The sequence below is a fragment of the Cololabis saira genome, chromosome 6, assembly GCF_033807715.1.
Source record: "Cololabis saira isolate AMF1-May2022 chromosome 6, fColSai1.1, whole genome shotgun sequence".
Classification (NCBI taxonomy): Eukaryota; Metazoa; Chordata; class Actinopteri; order Beloniformes; family Belonidae; genus Cololabis; species Cololabis saira.
Genome location: NC_084592.1, coordinates 8,324,319 through 8,338,950, shown reverse-complemented (window position 1 = coordinate 8,338,950; position 14,632 = coordinate 8,324,319). Strand labels below are relative to the sequence as shown.

Genomic DNA, 14,632 nt, shown 5'->3' with positions numbered 1-14,632 from the left:
ACACATTTTAATGCTGGGTGTAAACAAACATACTGAGTTCTAACCACTTGTGATCATATAACTCAGGAAGGTGTGAATGGGTCCTAAAAGACACTGATAAGTTCAGTAACATCTTCTACCAAACAGCTGAGAAGATGTAAAAACAACTTGGGAGATATTTGGCCAAGAGGACATTTTTCAGATATTTACTTTTGTACTATTTCTCAAAAATGTAGGGAATCCAAATTACTTAAATACAGGCACCTCTGTCACTCCTTGATCAGGCCAAAGAAGGTTAAGGAATGGTGACTCCCCACGTGGTGTTGGAGAGAACAACCTGAGAGCCTTTAAATATATAGAATAGAGATAGAATAGATGGAAAAACATATTCAAAGCCGAAATGACTGGTGTACATGATCTACATGACTTTCAATTTTACATATATTTTATTAAACCTTCTGTTAAATGTGTTTGTCTTGAGTATAAAAGAGCTTTTCTAAAAAGGTCAAGGAAATAAAGGGGAATAACAAAAGACCATTATTTAGAAAGTTATATCATTTATCGATGCCAAAATGTACATTTAACACATGTCCATGATGCGCTTCATGCTCATGAACCTCATGTTTCCCATTCCCATCTCCCTGAAGCTCCTGTGCTCTCCGGGCCTCAGGTACATCATCCTGCCTCTGAAGTTGGGCTGCTCATGCAAAAGCCAGTGGCCGTCCATCACTTGGGAGGACATGCAGTCGTTCATGCGGTAACGCTCCATGATGTTGTCGCAGTCGTCCATCAGCTCATGACTCTGTCCCTGGAAGTTCTCCCTCTCGAAGATCTTCATCCTGAACTGGCCTCTGTGCTGTTGTAGAGAAGGAACCAAAAAATTATGTATTTCCTTATTTTTACTCACAGTGGAGCGAATATTATAAATGTGGTTTAGACTTACCATGGGGATATTGCGGCAAGACCTGATGCCGCCGCTCATCCCAAGCATGCTCATGTAATCGGAGTACTCGCCCCTCCTCATGAAGTACTGGTTTCCCATGAAGCTGGGACGGTCGTAGACCATGAAGCAGCCACTCTCCACCCTGCAGGAGTTGCACCTGCTCAGGTAGGAGGACATGTCGGAGCAGTCGCTCATGCACTCATAGGAGCGACCCTGGAAGTTCCTGTCCTCGTAGAAGATGATCTAGAAAAACACATGTTCATCATCAAAGGATTGTAAACACAAATACTACAATCATAGTAGCGATCGTATCTCTGTCAAAAAATGTATGTTGATGTGATAATTGTGACTGGTTCTTACCTTGCCCATGGTTGAGGTGGTTTTTCAGGTGTGGTGAGAACAGCCTTTGAACTGATACTCTGCTGGTCTGAACACCTTACTTTTATACCTGGCCAGGGACAAAGACTCGGTGCCCCTCTATTGTGGGAACTCCTGACCCAGCAACCTTCCATAGAAGCCTATTGAGTTTCAATTGCACAACCAACCTCTGGGTAGAATTTTCCTTACAGAACATGGTGGGTTTTTTTTTGTTGTTGCTTTTTTTTAATGGTTTTAATATTTCTGTTTATACATTTAGATTCATAATTACTGTAAAATTGTTGGAGATCAATAAAAACTGCAAAGACAATTGTCCACGTTATAATTTGATTAATTTAATAAGTACAACTGCAAGAAAATCACTGAACGCTTAGAAATATATATTTATGGCCATGTGATATTTTTCTTAATATCACTTGGCAATGCTGTCAACCTCCAACACATCTACTGTGTCAGGTATTTGTGGAGAAAAGAAATCTCCATCACAAAGATGTCAATTAGAGACACCAAGAACATTATTATTAGGGCGCGAATGCCCTATTCTATCTGTTGGAATTATTTTCCTTCTTCTGACGAAATGAGGGCCTTTTTGTCCCCCTAAACGTGCCCCAAAAGTCACCAAATTTTGCACGCAAGCCAGGCCTGGCGAAAAATTTGATATTTAATGGGGGTCGTTGGCCTGGAGGGTGTGGGCCTCCTGGTCGCATGATCAGCCCATGCCGGGTGGTTGGTGTTCGCCTGGGTCCCGGTCCATCGCCTTGGGTTCCCTGGCTGCCTCCTCCTGGGCTTCCCTCGGTCGCCGCAGGGAGGGGGCAGGTCTTGCTGGCGGGGGGTTTCCTCCCGCCCTCTTTTGGCCCTCTGTGGGGCGACTGGTGGCCTTGTTCCCCGGGTTCTTCCTTGTCGGCTTCTGGTCTCTCGGGTGGCGGGGTTGCGCCCTCTCTTCTCCACTATAATTACAGTTCAGGTGGAGCATCGTTTTGGCTGTTACACACACACAGCTACACAGACATACACATCTGCTTAATCACCTACATACTCACTCCGCAGTTCTGGGGGACAGATAGTCACTTTAGCCTAGCTTTGATGGGGTCCCGGGACCTGGGATAATTGCTGCTTGTGTCTCTCCCTGCTCCCGTGTCTGTTTGTTTTTTCTCTTGATGATTTCCAGGTCTCGTGTGCTTGTTGTGCATTTACCTGTGTTTTTCGTGTCTTGGACTAGCAGCGGATGTCAACCCCCCCTCCCCTTCACATAAAAAAGTGTATATATGTATATATATATATATATATATATATATATATATGCATGCTTTAGGTTCTTACCAACATGGTATTAACCATTAATATATATGCAGACAACGTAATAAAAAAAAAAAAGTGCGTCACTGGAAGATCGTTTATTTAGATCTTAAATCAGTTTACCGTGTGTCTGCTATGGACCAGAGAGAACGTTAACGATTGAAACGCTTTCATTAAAATACGTGTGCATTGGTAAGATTTTATAGCTTTTATTTAATTAAATGAACCCCTCACTTTGTTATTCAACAGTTATGCTTGGATTATTTTAGTACATGTGGTTATCTGACTGGTTTTTAAATATACCTGCTGTGGTGGCAGGTGGGCAAAAAGGTTCATATCCAGCCCTGCCAAATACACCAGAAGGCACGGAAAGTCATATCCCTGGACGCTCGCCAACAATAATAAATGTTTGGCAAACCTATAATCCACAGTTAAGATAAGATAAGATAAGATAGTCCTTTATTGATCCCCAGAGGGGAAATTCGAGGTTTACAGCAGCTCAAAGTCAGATACATGTTCAGGGCAAATATGAAAAATAAAAAAAATACAGTAAAATAGAAACTGAATAAGCGTACCGTAGTTAAGAAGTTACACACAGTTTTACTTTTGAAAATGTGTAGATTTGAGAAACAAATTTCATCGCTCTGTGGCAGTCACCCTTGCAATGTTTTTATCTGTTAGACCACATGCCTTCTTCTGAGTCTTGCATGCACGGATGCAACTTCCACGTCAAGGGTGCAGGTCAGAGTCCCAGTTGAAGGGGCCGTTTTTTTTTCAACCCGCCTGTTGTCCTGATCCCAAAGGAAATCTTGTTCTAATTCAAAAACAGGCCTTTTTTTTTTATTTCCATAACATACTGTATATTGTGCCTATGTTACAAAACTAATGGAGCTTTTATACTAGTACCTACTCACCGCGACTCAACTCGCCACGCCTCGTCTCGCCTCCACTCGCCTTGCCCTCATTTGTTTTTATACTCCCAGATGAGAAGTGGGCGGGATTGGAGCGAAGCTGCTGTGACGTATTTGATTGTGTGATCTAAATGGAGAAGACAACAACACCAAAGATGTAGAACATTGAGGAGATGATGTCTATGTGCTGCTGGGTCTGTGACTTGTGTTCGATATCAAGTTAAAAATGAGAGTGAAAGAAGCTTCAAGCGCTGATGCTTTTTTTTTGTTTGTTTGTCTCGGCGCTGCTGAAAAGTCAGCTGGAGCCGCGAGCAGCTGAGAAGTGACCGAGTAGATCTGGTCGTTCCTTACAGCGGCGGATCTGGGGGGGGGGGCATGGGGGCCGTGGCCCCGCCTGTAATCTGATAGACCCCTGAAGTGCCCCTGTTCTGTCAATCAACGGGTAAGCTGAGAATTTGATGATCATTGCTGCAGTTCCACCCCCAAACTGTTGGTGGCACCTGTTGCGTCAACACAACTGAATAGAAGAAGAAATAGCTTGGTGCACTATAGGTGGGACGAACAGATTATGCTAGACGTTATTGGACAGTTTGATTTGGAGGGAGGGTTCACTTCCTTTTAAAATATTTGTGGCGGGCTGAACGTAACGTAAGGATTGCGTTTTCATTCTGCTTCCAAAGAAAGAGGATGATGTTAAATTAAAAGGAGCCCCTTTCACATAGAGAGCGCAAAGCGCGGACCACCGCCGGCTTTCCCATTCATTGTGTATGTGCTACCGCGGCGCAAGAGCGGACCGCTCTGCCACCGAGCTCGGCGGCTCGCAAGAGGGCGCATGCCATGGCACCTGCCGCGGGGCTTGTGCTGCACCTGCCTGCCCGAATTGAACATATTTCAATTTCACCGCTTGAAGATGCTTTCACATAGAGCACGGTTTGCACCGCGCACACTGCCGGGTGGGCGCAGAGTCGGCACAGAGTCGGCGCAGAGCAAGGCGACCGAAAAACGTCTTTCCGGTCTGGCTCCCTTTTCCCACCCGCTTGGACGTACAGTAGCCTGTGGTATTATGATATAATAGTGTTCAGTTCCTTTAAGAAGGGGGAGTGACGTCAGCACTGTGGTGTTGTACTACCGGTTGCTAATAAAGCCAGACTCCAAATACGTCGTTGTATGAACCTTATTACTGCATGGAATAACAAGACATGGCGTCAGAAGTGGGCGACTTGTAAGGTAGTCAAGTTAAGAAGAAAGAAAAAAAAAAGGAGTACAGTTTATCGGTTTCGTGGAGGGAATGGGAGACGGGCCGGCAGCCATGGCAACACCAACCGCTACGTTCACAATACAGCCTCCAGAGTCATTTAATTTTACAAAACCTCAAGAATAGGAGCGTTGGATCAGGAGATTCGACCGCTTTCGGGTTGCAAGCAACCTACACGCAACGTCGGAAGACAATCAAACAAACACGCTAGTGTATTGTTTAGGCGATGAAGCCGAAGATGTGCTAATGGGGCTAACGGCCGAGGCGAAAAAGATGTACGAGGGTGTTAAAGCGGGCTTTGATGCATTTTTTGTGCCTAAAAAGAATGTGATCTATGATGTGGTGTTGCACCTGAAATCCATGTTTTCTCATCATGGAATCTTTGAAGTGTTGAAAAGTGACAATGGACCACAGTTCTCAGGCAGCAACTTTAAAGCCTTTGCAGCATGGAGCATGGCTTTGTGCACATCACCAGCAGCCCCAAGTTTCCCCAGAGCAATGGGGAAGCGGAGCGTGCTGTTCAAACTGTGAAAAATCTGCTAACTAAGGCATCAGACCCATATCTTGCTTTGCTGGCCTACAGAGTGTTGAGGAATTTATCAAAACCAGTTCAGAAGTCCGCTTGTGAGTAGTGAGTTTTTATTCAGCCGGCGGTGAGCACACCTACACAGATGCAGTGTCTTGGTCGGTGTGCTGACCCCGAGAGATTTTACAACAGGGTTTTTATACAAGAAGCCTGTGATCTTCCAGTTTGGGACTACCCCCTGAGGAGTCAGGAAGTCCATATATGGTATCAAGTCCTCGTCTCTGCAGGAGCTGGAAGTCAAAGCCACTTCCACGGTGCCATCTCGGCAGGGATTCAAGACGCCGGAACTTGCGTGACAATGTGTCTCGATCACTGAATGAGACTGGAGCCGCCTGCAAGTCCTCGTCCCTGCAGGGGTCCTCAGGAAGCTGGAACTTGCTCAAGCAGGGGTGCAGGGGTATGAGTCGTCTTCCCTGCAGGGGGTAGGAAGCTGGAACTTGATTGACAATGGGTAAAGCGGGGGTATGAGGCTGGGGCAACCTGCAAGGCGTCGTTGTCCCTGCAGGGGGTTGTAAGCGGACATTCCAGTCGACCACGTGCTGTCACAATGCTTCATCAAGAGCAACTCCGCACTACAATCCCTGCCCTCCCAACCCTGCTGGATCCAGTTTTGCCAGACTACAACGCCCTGGGGGCCAAAGAGAGAGAGAGGAAGGACGCTGAATCATTTGACAAGAGACACGGCACGAGAAACCTGGAGCCACTCATACCTGGAGGGGATGTGTGGATCACTGATGCATGAGTCCAGGGCACAGTGCTATCTACACACGACACCCCTCACTCTTACATCATTCGGGGGCCTCAGGGCACACTGAGGAGGAACCGACATCACTTGGTGCCACTGCAGACCAACAGTTGGGTGGTTGATGCTGATGAGCTACCGGTCGGAGAAGATTTGCCTACACCTGAGCCAGCTCCACCAACGACATCACCCAGTGGAGAGGCCCCCACCACAAGGACTGTGTGAATCAGGTGTGGGAGAGAGGTTAGAAGGCCACAGAGACTGGGCATATGACGCATTGGTTTCATGAGAAAAAGAAAAAAAAAGGAGAGAGAAAAAAAAGGGGGTTGAAATGTGATTGTGAAATTGTTCTGCTTTATTGTTTACATTTATCTGGAACCCGAGAGTTTAAGTTCTGAAATTCACAACCTGCTAAAGTAATAGTTCACAGTGTAAGGTTTTGATTGTTGTTTTGCATGTTTGAGACAGGGACAGATCAGGGACAGGTCTTCCAGCAAAAGGGCAGAATCAACCCCTTAAGACCTGCAGAGACAAAGGTAGTCCACCCTTTGTTCTCACAGAAAGGGAGATGTGGTATTATGATATAATAGTGTTCAGTTCCTTTAAGAAGGGGGAGTGACGTCAGCACTGTGTTGTGAGTGCGGGGCATTGTGGGATGGGCACTAGCCATCCAGGGTTGTACTACCGGTTGCTAATAAAGCCAGACTCCAAATACGTCGTTGTATGAACCTTATTACTGCATGGAATAACAAGACAGCCTACAACTCGGTTTGAAAAATGTATCTGTCCCTGCTTCAAAGAAAAGCCCTGGCTTTAGTTCTTCTGAGGAGGAGGAGGAGGAGACAAGCAGCAGCAGAAAGGAGGGTATGGGTCCATGAAATCTTCATAGCAAGACAGGATTTGGGGGAATACAGGCTCGTTCGGGAGCTACAGCTCCATGATGAGCTTCCAGGTCTACTTCAGGCTGAACAGGGAACAGTTTGACAGCCTGTTGGGGAGAGTTGGTCCAAACCTCAGCAGGACGACTCCACCACCTTCTCTCCTATTGGACGCGCCGAGATTTCGTCACAGCGGGGCACAGTGAAATTAAAAAATGTTCAATTCGGGCAGGCAGGCACGGCGCAAATGCCGCGGCAGGTGCCCTTTCGCACTCCGCTGAGCTCGGTGGCAGAGCGGTCCGCTCTTGTGCCGCGGTACCCCAACACAATGAATGGGAAAGCTGGCGGCCGTCGCCGCTTTGCGCCCTCTATGTGAAAGGGGCTTAATACTGTTGGCCCCCGAAGGTTACATTTTTACCCATAATGGCCCCTGTTTCAGAAAAATCCTAGAACCACCAGTGTTTCCTTATCGCCCCGTCTAGATCCCTTTTTAATTCTCTCCTCAGCCACCAGGTTTATGAACATCTGCACATCAGAATTGGATCACGAAATAGACTTTCGAGCTCCCATTGCCTGTCGAATAAAATGAAGAAGCTGCGAGTCGCTCTTTCGCTAATTTCCGCCTCCTGACTCAAACGTCTGACTGCCCCACCCCCCGACCAATCGGTGGCCTGTAGTGTGATGACATCAGCTGCAGGCCGACTCAGCATGCTTAGAACCTTGGCAGAATAATATCTACTCGGCACGCCTCCACCCGCCTCGACCCCTAGTGGAAAAGCGCAAAACCGGGGCGTGGCGAGTCGAAAAGCGCTGAGTAGGTACTAGTCGAAAAGCGCCATGAGGGAATCATTTGTCGTAATGGGATTGTTGAAATGAGAGTAAAGGTATAACACAGAACTGCCCATTTACACTGTGGGATTTAATATTCATACCTGTCCGAAGTGGTTCTTCCCTCTGAAAAAAAACATTAATGGGTTTTAGGTGGAAAGTCTTTCGCGGCTCTGCCTTTTAGGTTTGACATTTTGAACACCCTATTCATATATCGGATCAAATGACAGATCAGCTGCGTCTGTTTTAGAGGATAAAAGGTTTCAGTTGGATTTTACATAAAAGACTAATATCCACGAGTTCATCCACAATTTGTGTCTGTTTTTTCCTTCTTAAGTTCAGTTTCCGGACAGGGACCATTATTTTCTTTAATACAGCCATGAGTAACAACTTAATGGAAACAGTTCAAGTAAGTGGCGTGTCAGAGGTTTAGTCAACTGAATTTGGCATCTGGATTGAAATGAAGAAGGGAAGTGCAGATACCCACTACAGCCTACAGAGATGAATGAGGGGTCTAAGACTCCTCCGACAAGGTGTTCAAGACTGATCAGCAGTTGCTTCAAACTTTTAATTGCAATTATTGCTCCTCAGGGTGGTCACAACAGATAATAAAAGCAAATATTAAAAAGAGTGTGAGAATATGAGAAAGTTTTCCTGAAAAATCTATATGTCTGGGCTTTATTGATCTTCTTGGACAGCAAGATGATTGCCAAGCACTTCTTTAACAGAGATAACAATAGTCTTGCATCACGTTGTAAACATTATAATCTTTATTTGGAATTATGATGTTCTAGTGTCCATGTCATCTCCCGTTCCCGTTTGTGTTTTTATTCTTTTTTACATCGGGATTCTAATGGTAGGAATCCATGATGCGCTTCATGCTCATGAACCTTGTGCCGCTCATTCCCATGTCCCTGAAGCTCCTGTACTCTCCGGGCCTCAGGTACATCATCTTGCCTCTGAAGTGGGGCTGCTCGTACATCAGCCAGTGGCCGTCCATCACTTGGGAGGACATGCAGTCGTTCATGCGGTAACGGTCCATGATGTTGTCGCAGTCGTCCATCAGCTCATGACTCTGTCCCTGGAAGTTCTCCCTCTCGAAGATCTTCATCCTGAACTGGCCTCTGTGCTGTTGTGGAGAAAGAAGAAAAAAAGTTAGTTTCGGCTGTAAATTTTAGAAGTGAAAGCTGTCTTTTTTAGTGCACCTACCATGGGGATCATGCGGCAGGACCTGATACAATCGGACATTCCCATCATGCTCATGTAGTCGGAGTACTCGCCCTTCCTCATGAAGAACTGGTTTCCCATGTAGTTGGGACGGTCGTAGACCATGACGCAGCCGCTCTCCACCCTGCAGGAGTGACACCTGCTCAGGTGGGAGGTGAGCTCAGCGCAGTCGCTGCTGGTCTCATAGTGGCGACCCTGGAAGTTCCTGTCCTCGTAGAAGATGATCTGATGGGAGAGGCCTCATTATATCAAGTTTAAGCACAACATTTAATTTTGTGGATGGCTATTTCCCATCAGCCACCTACCTTGCCCATCATGGTTCTGGTTGCTGTTCAGCACTTAGCTGTGGCTGCTGTGTAATACTGTCAGCGGGACGCGTAACTTTTATACTCGCTCTGATGCAAAAAAGGTACATTGGGTTTCTATTGTGCAAAGTCCTGACCCAGCAACATGCCATAGAAGCCTACTGAGCAGTCGGGACACTAAAGGGTTATTATTCACCTCTATAGCTCCCCGGTGGAAAAGCACAGGCTGTGTGCGTGCAGCATTGTTATCAAACATAAAGAAAATAGAGAGAAGCTTCCAAATGTAACCGGCAATATGTCTTCCTCGGTGGATGCAAAACCTTCGCATATTATGGATAAAAATTATATAGAATATAAGGATATATATATATATATATATATATATATATATATATATATATATATATATATATATATATATATATATATATATATATATATATATATATATATATATATATATATATATATATACACACAGTATTATACTAATTATTATTACTAATAACAAATACAAATATAATGTGTTATATTATTCTAAACACAACACAGTCTGTCACAACACATAACAGATTGGGAGCATATAAATGAGGACATTTAAAAAAAAAAAGCAGGACTGGAAGTGGATTTCAGTTGTGTACATTAAAAAAACCCTCTTATTTTATTTTCTAATATTTTGAGGGATGTTTTCATTTTAATAGAAGAGAGATGACCTAATGTTTGATAAAAGAGGAGATACAGTCCTCATGTCTGTTCTTTTGCATGATTGACAGATAACTGAACCGTTACAGTAGAGATGTAAACCTATATCTATGGTCAATATTTATTTAAGGTTGTATGAGGGACTGATACATAATCTATAATATATTATATATGGACTGGTTAGCTACAGTACTTCCTTTTTTTTTTTTTTTTTTTTTTTTTTTTTTTTTTTTTTAATTTATTTATTTATTTATTTATTTTTTTTTTTTACATTACATTTTTACATTTTACATTAGCTACAGTACTTCCAATGGAAACCGGGGAAATTACAAATACTTTTGGTACTTCATCCTGCAGTAATAAAAAAAAAATATGAATGTTTCTTTTTTCCTATCAATTTGCTTAAGCTGTCTTGCTGAACTACACAGAAAAATGTGTAAACCTTTAGAAATAAATTAGAAAACAGGTGCTTTAACAATCTTTGACCTCACGAATGTGGTTGGAAAAAGAAAAGTCCACAATATCCCTGTTTTTGTGCTGGACGTTGCTGGTAATGATTGTGTTAGCAGTGTTAGCATCCACACTTTTACACTTTAGTAATAAACAGAACAAAAGATCCTGTAACGAACTTTGACTTCATGAAATGTGGTCAGATTGTGGTTGGAAAACATTTTCAGTATCCTGATTTGTATTAGTACTGCCAAATCACAGAAACAGAAAAGCTGACTTTGACCTCCATCTGTCGCAACGAGGGCGCAAGACGACACTGTTTACATAAACACACTTTACATAGGTACGTACATAAGGTACATAAGGACTTAATATGGATTTAATTCATTTTCAAATAAAGACAGAAGGATCGACTCCCATCTGGTCAACAGCCATAAAGCAGGATCACTTTTATTTACTGTAAATATCAGACCTTATGGAACATTATTAGATTAGACTTTACTTTTAGTAGGCTACTTATGGCTCGGTCACCTCAAACATAACAGTCTTGACCTTAAAAAAACTGACCACACCTAGAAATTAAAGTTTTTCAAAGTTTAATGCATAAAAAAAAAACAATTTGACATCAGTGACTTTAAAGATAAATGTATACTTTATTGATCCCCCAACGGGGAAACTCCAGTATCACAGCAGCAAACAACGGAATAGACAACAATGAAAATAAATAAATAAAGATAAAAAATACAAATATATATAAACACACAGCAACAGAGTGGATGGAGAGCAGAAAAAGAAAAAGTCCATCCAGAGCAGTGAGAGTCAAACTGTTGTTATAAAGTCTTATGGAGGAGCGTCTGAGTCCATCAGTTTAAGCTCATAAAAGAAAGCTTGTAGACTTTGAAGAAGTTGCTATTATTATTTTTTGAGCCCAATCTAAGACCTCATGGATACCTCTCTAGTATCATCACCTTCTGCCTTTTTCATGTATTTAACGAGGGCAGCCCTCAGACACTTTTTTTTTTCTAATATTTTTATCCCCGATTTTTTCCCCATTTTTATCACCCAGTGCTCCTACTGTGTGAGTTTGTGTTAGTAGTGTTATTTTATCTAAATCTATCTGTCACAAAAAGAGTGACGACCAGTTTTTGTCTGCTCTATAATGAAGGTCTGGAGGTGACAGTCATCATCTGGAGACCCGAGGGTGTTCCCCTCTGGGCCAAAGCTTCTGAAGCTCTTAGTTTTCCCTCGTATTAACCCAAACTCTTTCTATTTCTTTTCTGAATTGCTGTTTGCTGTGGCTTTGCTCGTTCTTTGGGTACCCTTAGGTATCACAAACTTAATGCTTAGGTTTGACTTGGTAAATGTCATGGATGGCCTTTCTGACCCAGATGCAATACAACTACAGTACAAACCATGATACCACCTCCACCGTGTTTTGTAATAAAATCAATGCTCTTGTTTTTTCCTTGCTTATTGGGTGGCCAGCATCTGCAAAATGCACAATGCCGTAAATTGTAGTTGTCCCTGAAAATGAATGAATGAATGGATGGATGAATGAATGAATGGATGAATGGATGAATGGATGAATGAATGAATGAATGAATGAATGAATGAATGAATGAATGAATGAATGAATGAATATAAGAAACTTGGAGAAACTCTTCCAGTTTGACAGATGCAGTTTTCGTATTTTTATAGTTTATTTTTATTGTCGCATGTATGACATGACACATTTCATAGCGAGAGGAAATAGAAGTCTGTTGGATACAGGGGTTGAAATTCACTACAGATCAAATGTTCCTTTGACATACAGGAGCAGGTCAAAAGTGATAATCAATGCAGTTCATCTCATACATTTGCAGCCAAGGTATTGTCCTCAGAGAGATCATTGATGAAGTCTGATTATTACATTTTTTTGAGTCCTTGCCTAGCAAGATTCCATGATACGACGGATGGAGCCGATCCTCGTGTCATTGGGACCCATTCCCATATCTCTCATGCTCTTGTACTCGCCGGGCCTCAGGTATGTCATCCTGCCTCTGTACTGAGGCTGCTCGTAGGTCAGCCAGTGGCCGTCCATCACGTGAGCGGACTGGCACTCGGACATGCGGAAACGATCCTGGACGTTGTCGCAGTCGTCCATCAGCTCATTCATCTGACCTCCGAAGTTCTCCCTCTCGTAGATCCTCATCCTGAACTGGCCCCTGTGCTATAATTGAACAGAAAGTCACTTCACATATCAAAAAACACCAGCGTAGAATTAAAAAATGTAATAAATAATGGCTTCTATAATTCTAAAATTAACATAATCTTATAATAACGAGTTTGAGTTTTCTGCTCTCAACAAATGCTCCATTTAGTTTGAAAGCAGCTCATCCTGAATCCCAATGAGGTCTCATTACCATGGGGATCATACGGCAGGAGCGGATGCAGTCGCTCATGCTCATTCCCATCAGCCGTTGGTTGTCAGGATACTCTCCTCTCCTTGCCAGCATCTGTTGGCCCATGAAGTTGGGACGCTCATAGACCATGAAGCAGCCGCTCTCCACCCTGCAGGAGTTGCAGCGGCTCAGGTAGGAGGTGAGCTCTGGGCAGTCGCTGCTGGTCTCATAGGAGCGACCCTGGAAGTTCTTGTCCTCGTAGAAGATGATCTGAAAAGAAAACAGAATTCCAAATGACCAGAACAAAGATTTATCCTATTTAATTACAAAAAAAACAAAAAAAATAGATCTCTTACTCTGCCCATTTTGGTGCTTAATCCTATCCCTGATACCACTGATAGTTCAACCAGGGAAACTCTGTCACTTTTATACCCATCATGATGACTAAATGATCTATGGAGCCATTGTTTTGAATATCTTACTCAGCAGCGTAGCCTACAGGGCTATAATGTTTGTTAAATCGCTCTGTAAGTGGTTATTATTCCAGAGTGTATGCATCTGGTGCAGTGCCAGGGACAGTGGCTGTCCTATGGGGTTACAGGTGGGTGACAGAAGCAAACGTAGCAGCTTTGTGCCGCTGTCAGTGAGGTGGAAGCACTGCAATGTTCTCATAATACTCACCAACTCATCATCTCCACACGTTAAATTTATCTTTATCCTGTTACTGACTCTATGAGCCACAAAGTTTACATACAACATTAATAAAAAGGGTCATGGTTCCTAATAGAGCAGAAGATACTGATGCTTGGTATTTTACTCTTTATTGTCTGTTAAGATGGCTCAGCAGCTCAGCAGCTCAGCATGTATATTATAAATATTAGGGCTGTCAAATGATTAAAGATTTGATCGCAATTGATCCAAAGATTTTCATGATTATACACACAAATATATATTTTTTATATTCTGTTTACCTTAGAAAATATATTTTTCACATTGCAATAATGCAAGAGGAGGCAGTTAAACAAATGGTTGTTGTTTTACGTCAAAAGAATAACCTGAAAGTTAAGAGAAGACAAACTTTGATGTTCTGATGGTGAACAACTCTTACACAAAATAATGTCCAATTAACAATCCCTTGTTTTTAATAAACATATTTAGAGGTGGTTTAACAAGAAATGCTTTGGTTTATATGTTTATGCTTTTATGTTTGGATTGATTGATCAGCTGGATTTTATAAATAATCTTTAAGAAAAGTTATATAATTTCATATCATTTTTATATACATTTTCAGCTGAAGTAACTGCCTGTTCCCGTCAGCTTCAAGGACAACATCCAATGAAGCATTAGGTCACGTGACCCTGTCTCAAGAGTGATTTTGGAGCCTCTATTTCTTCGTATGGGGCACAGCCAGGTTGCTCGTTAAATTGACGGGAACACCCTCATCGTATGTCAATCAAAGTGATCTTAAATACCAGCTCCCTGCCGAGATATCTGCATAGCTAAACGTCTGCTGTTTGACATGTTCTCGGCAGTAAAATAAAAAAAATCTACTATCTAAAACAATTGTGGTGTTAAACATATTCAAGACGTTATTAACGCATTAACATTGACAGCACTAATAAAAATTTAACATACAGATACAATACAAGCGACTTTAGTCACTTTAGGAAGGATGTTATTGGTTTGTAGGTTTTTAATTGTAAGTTCCCAAAGACGGCAATTTGTACAAACCAGCCATAGAGGAAAAGGAACCAAAATGTTTGGTACAACA

General features: G+C 42.7%; 3 protein-coding genes across 3 annotated transcripts; all 3 read right to left on the bottom strand.

The window, feature by feature from the left end:
• Nucleotides 1–406: 406 nt before the first annotated feature.
• On the bottom strand, nt 407–1,340 carry LOC133445756 (gamma-crystallin M3-like). The gene is made up of 3 exons (XM_061723170.1): nt 1,283–1,340; nt 923–1,165; nt 407–835 (listed from the first exon to the last, which is right to left on the bottom strand). Exons 1-3 carry the CDS (start codon nt 1,289–1,291, stop codon nt 560–562), a joined length of 528 nt encoding a protein of 175 aa, XP_061579154.1. The 5' UTR covers nt 1,292–1,340; the 3' UTR covers nt 407–559.
• A 7,203-nt stretch (nt 1,341–8,543) lies between these two features.
• On the bottom strand, nt 8,544–9,455 carry LOC133445755 (gamma-crystallin M2-like). The gene is made up of 3 exons (XM_061723169.1): nt 9,329–9,455; nt 9,006–9,248; nt 8,544–8,925 (listed from the first exon to the last, which is right to left on the bottom strand). Exons 1-3 carry the CDS (start codon nt 9,338–9,340, stop codon nt 8,647–8,649), a joined length of 534 nt encoding a protein of 177 aa, XP_061579153.1. The 5' UTR covers nt 9,341–9,455; the 3' UTR covers nt 8,544–8,646.
• Nucleotides 9,456–12,161: 2,706 nt separating this feature from the next.
• LOC133445753 (gamma-crystallin M3-like) lies at nt 12,162–13,371 on the bottom strand. Its single transcript, XM_061723166.1, has 3 exons — nt 13,218–13,371; nt 12,883–13,131; nt 12,162–12,689 (listed from the first exon to the last, which is right to left on the bottom strand). The coding sequence occupies exons 1-3, from the start codon at nt 13,224–13,226 to the stop codon at nt 12,408–12,410; spliced, it is 540 nt and encodes a 179-aa protein (XP_061579150.1). The 5' UTR covers nt 13,227–13,371; the 3' UTR covers nt 12,162–12,407.
• Between the last annotated feature and the right edge of the window lie 1,261 nt (nt 13,372–14,632).

What these genes read in the sequence shown, in the direction of transcription:
- LOC133445753 (XM_061723166.1), bottom strand. An exon ending in CCTGCCGTATGATCCCCATG is followed by an intron (nt 12,690 to 12,882) that starts GTAATGAGACCT and finishes GTTCAATTATAG; the next exon opens with CACAGGGGCCAGTTCAGGAT.
- LOC133445755 (XM_061723169.1), bottom strand. An exon ending in CCTGCCGCATGATCCCCATG is followed by an intron (nt 8,926 to 9,005) that starts GTAGGTGCACTA and finishes TCTCCACAACAG; the next exon opens with CACAGAGGCCAGTTCAGGAT.
- LOC133445756 (XM_061723170.1), bottom strand. An exon ending in CTTGCCGCAATATCCCCATG is followed by an intron (nt 836 to 922) that starts GTAAGTCTAAAC and finishes TCTCTACAACAG; the next exon opens with CACAGAGGCCAGTTCAGGAT.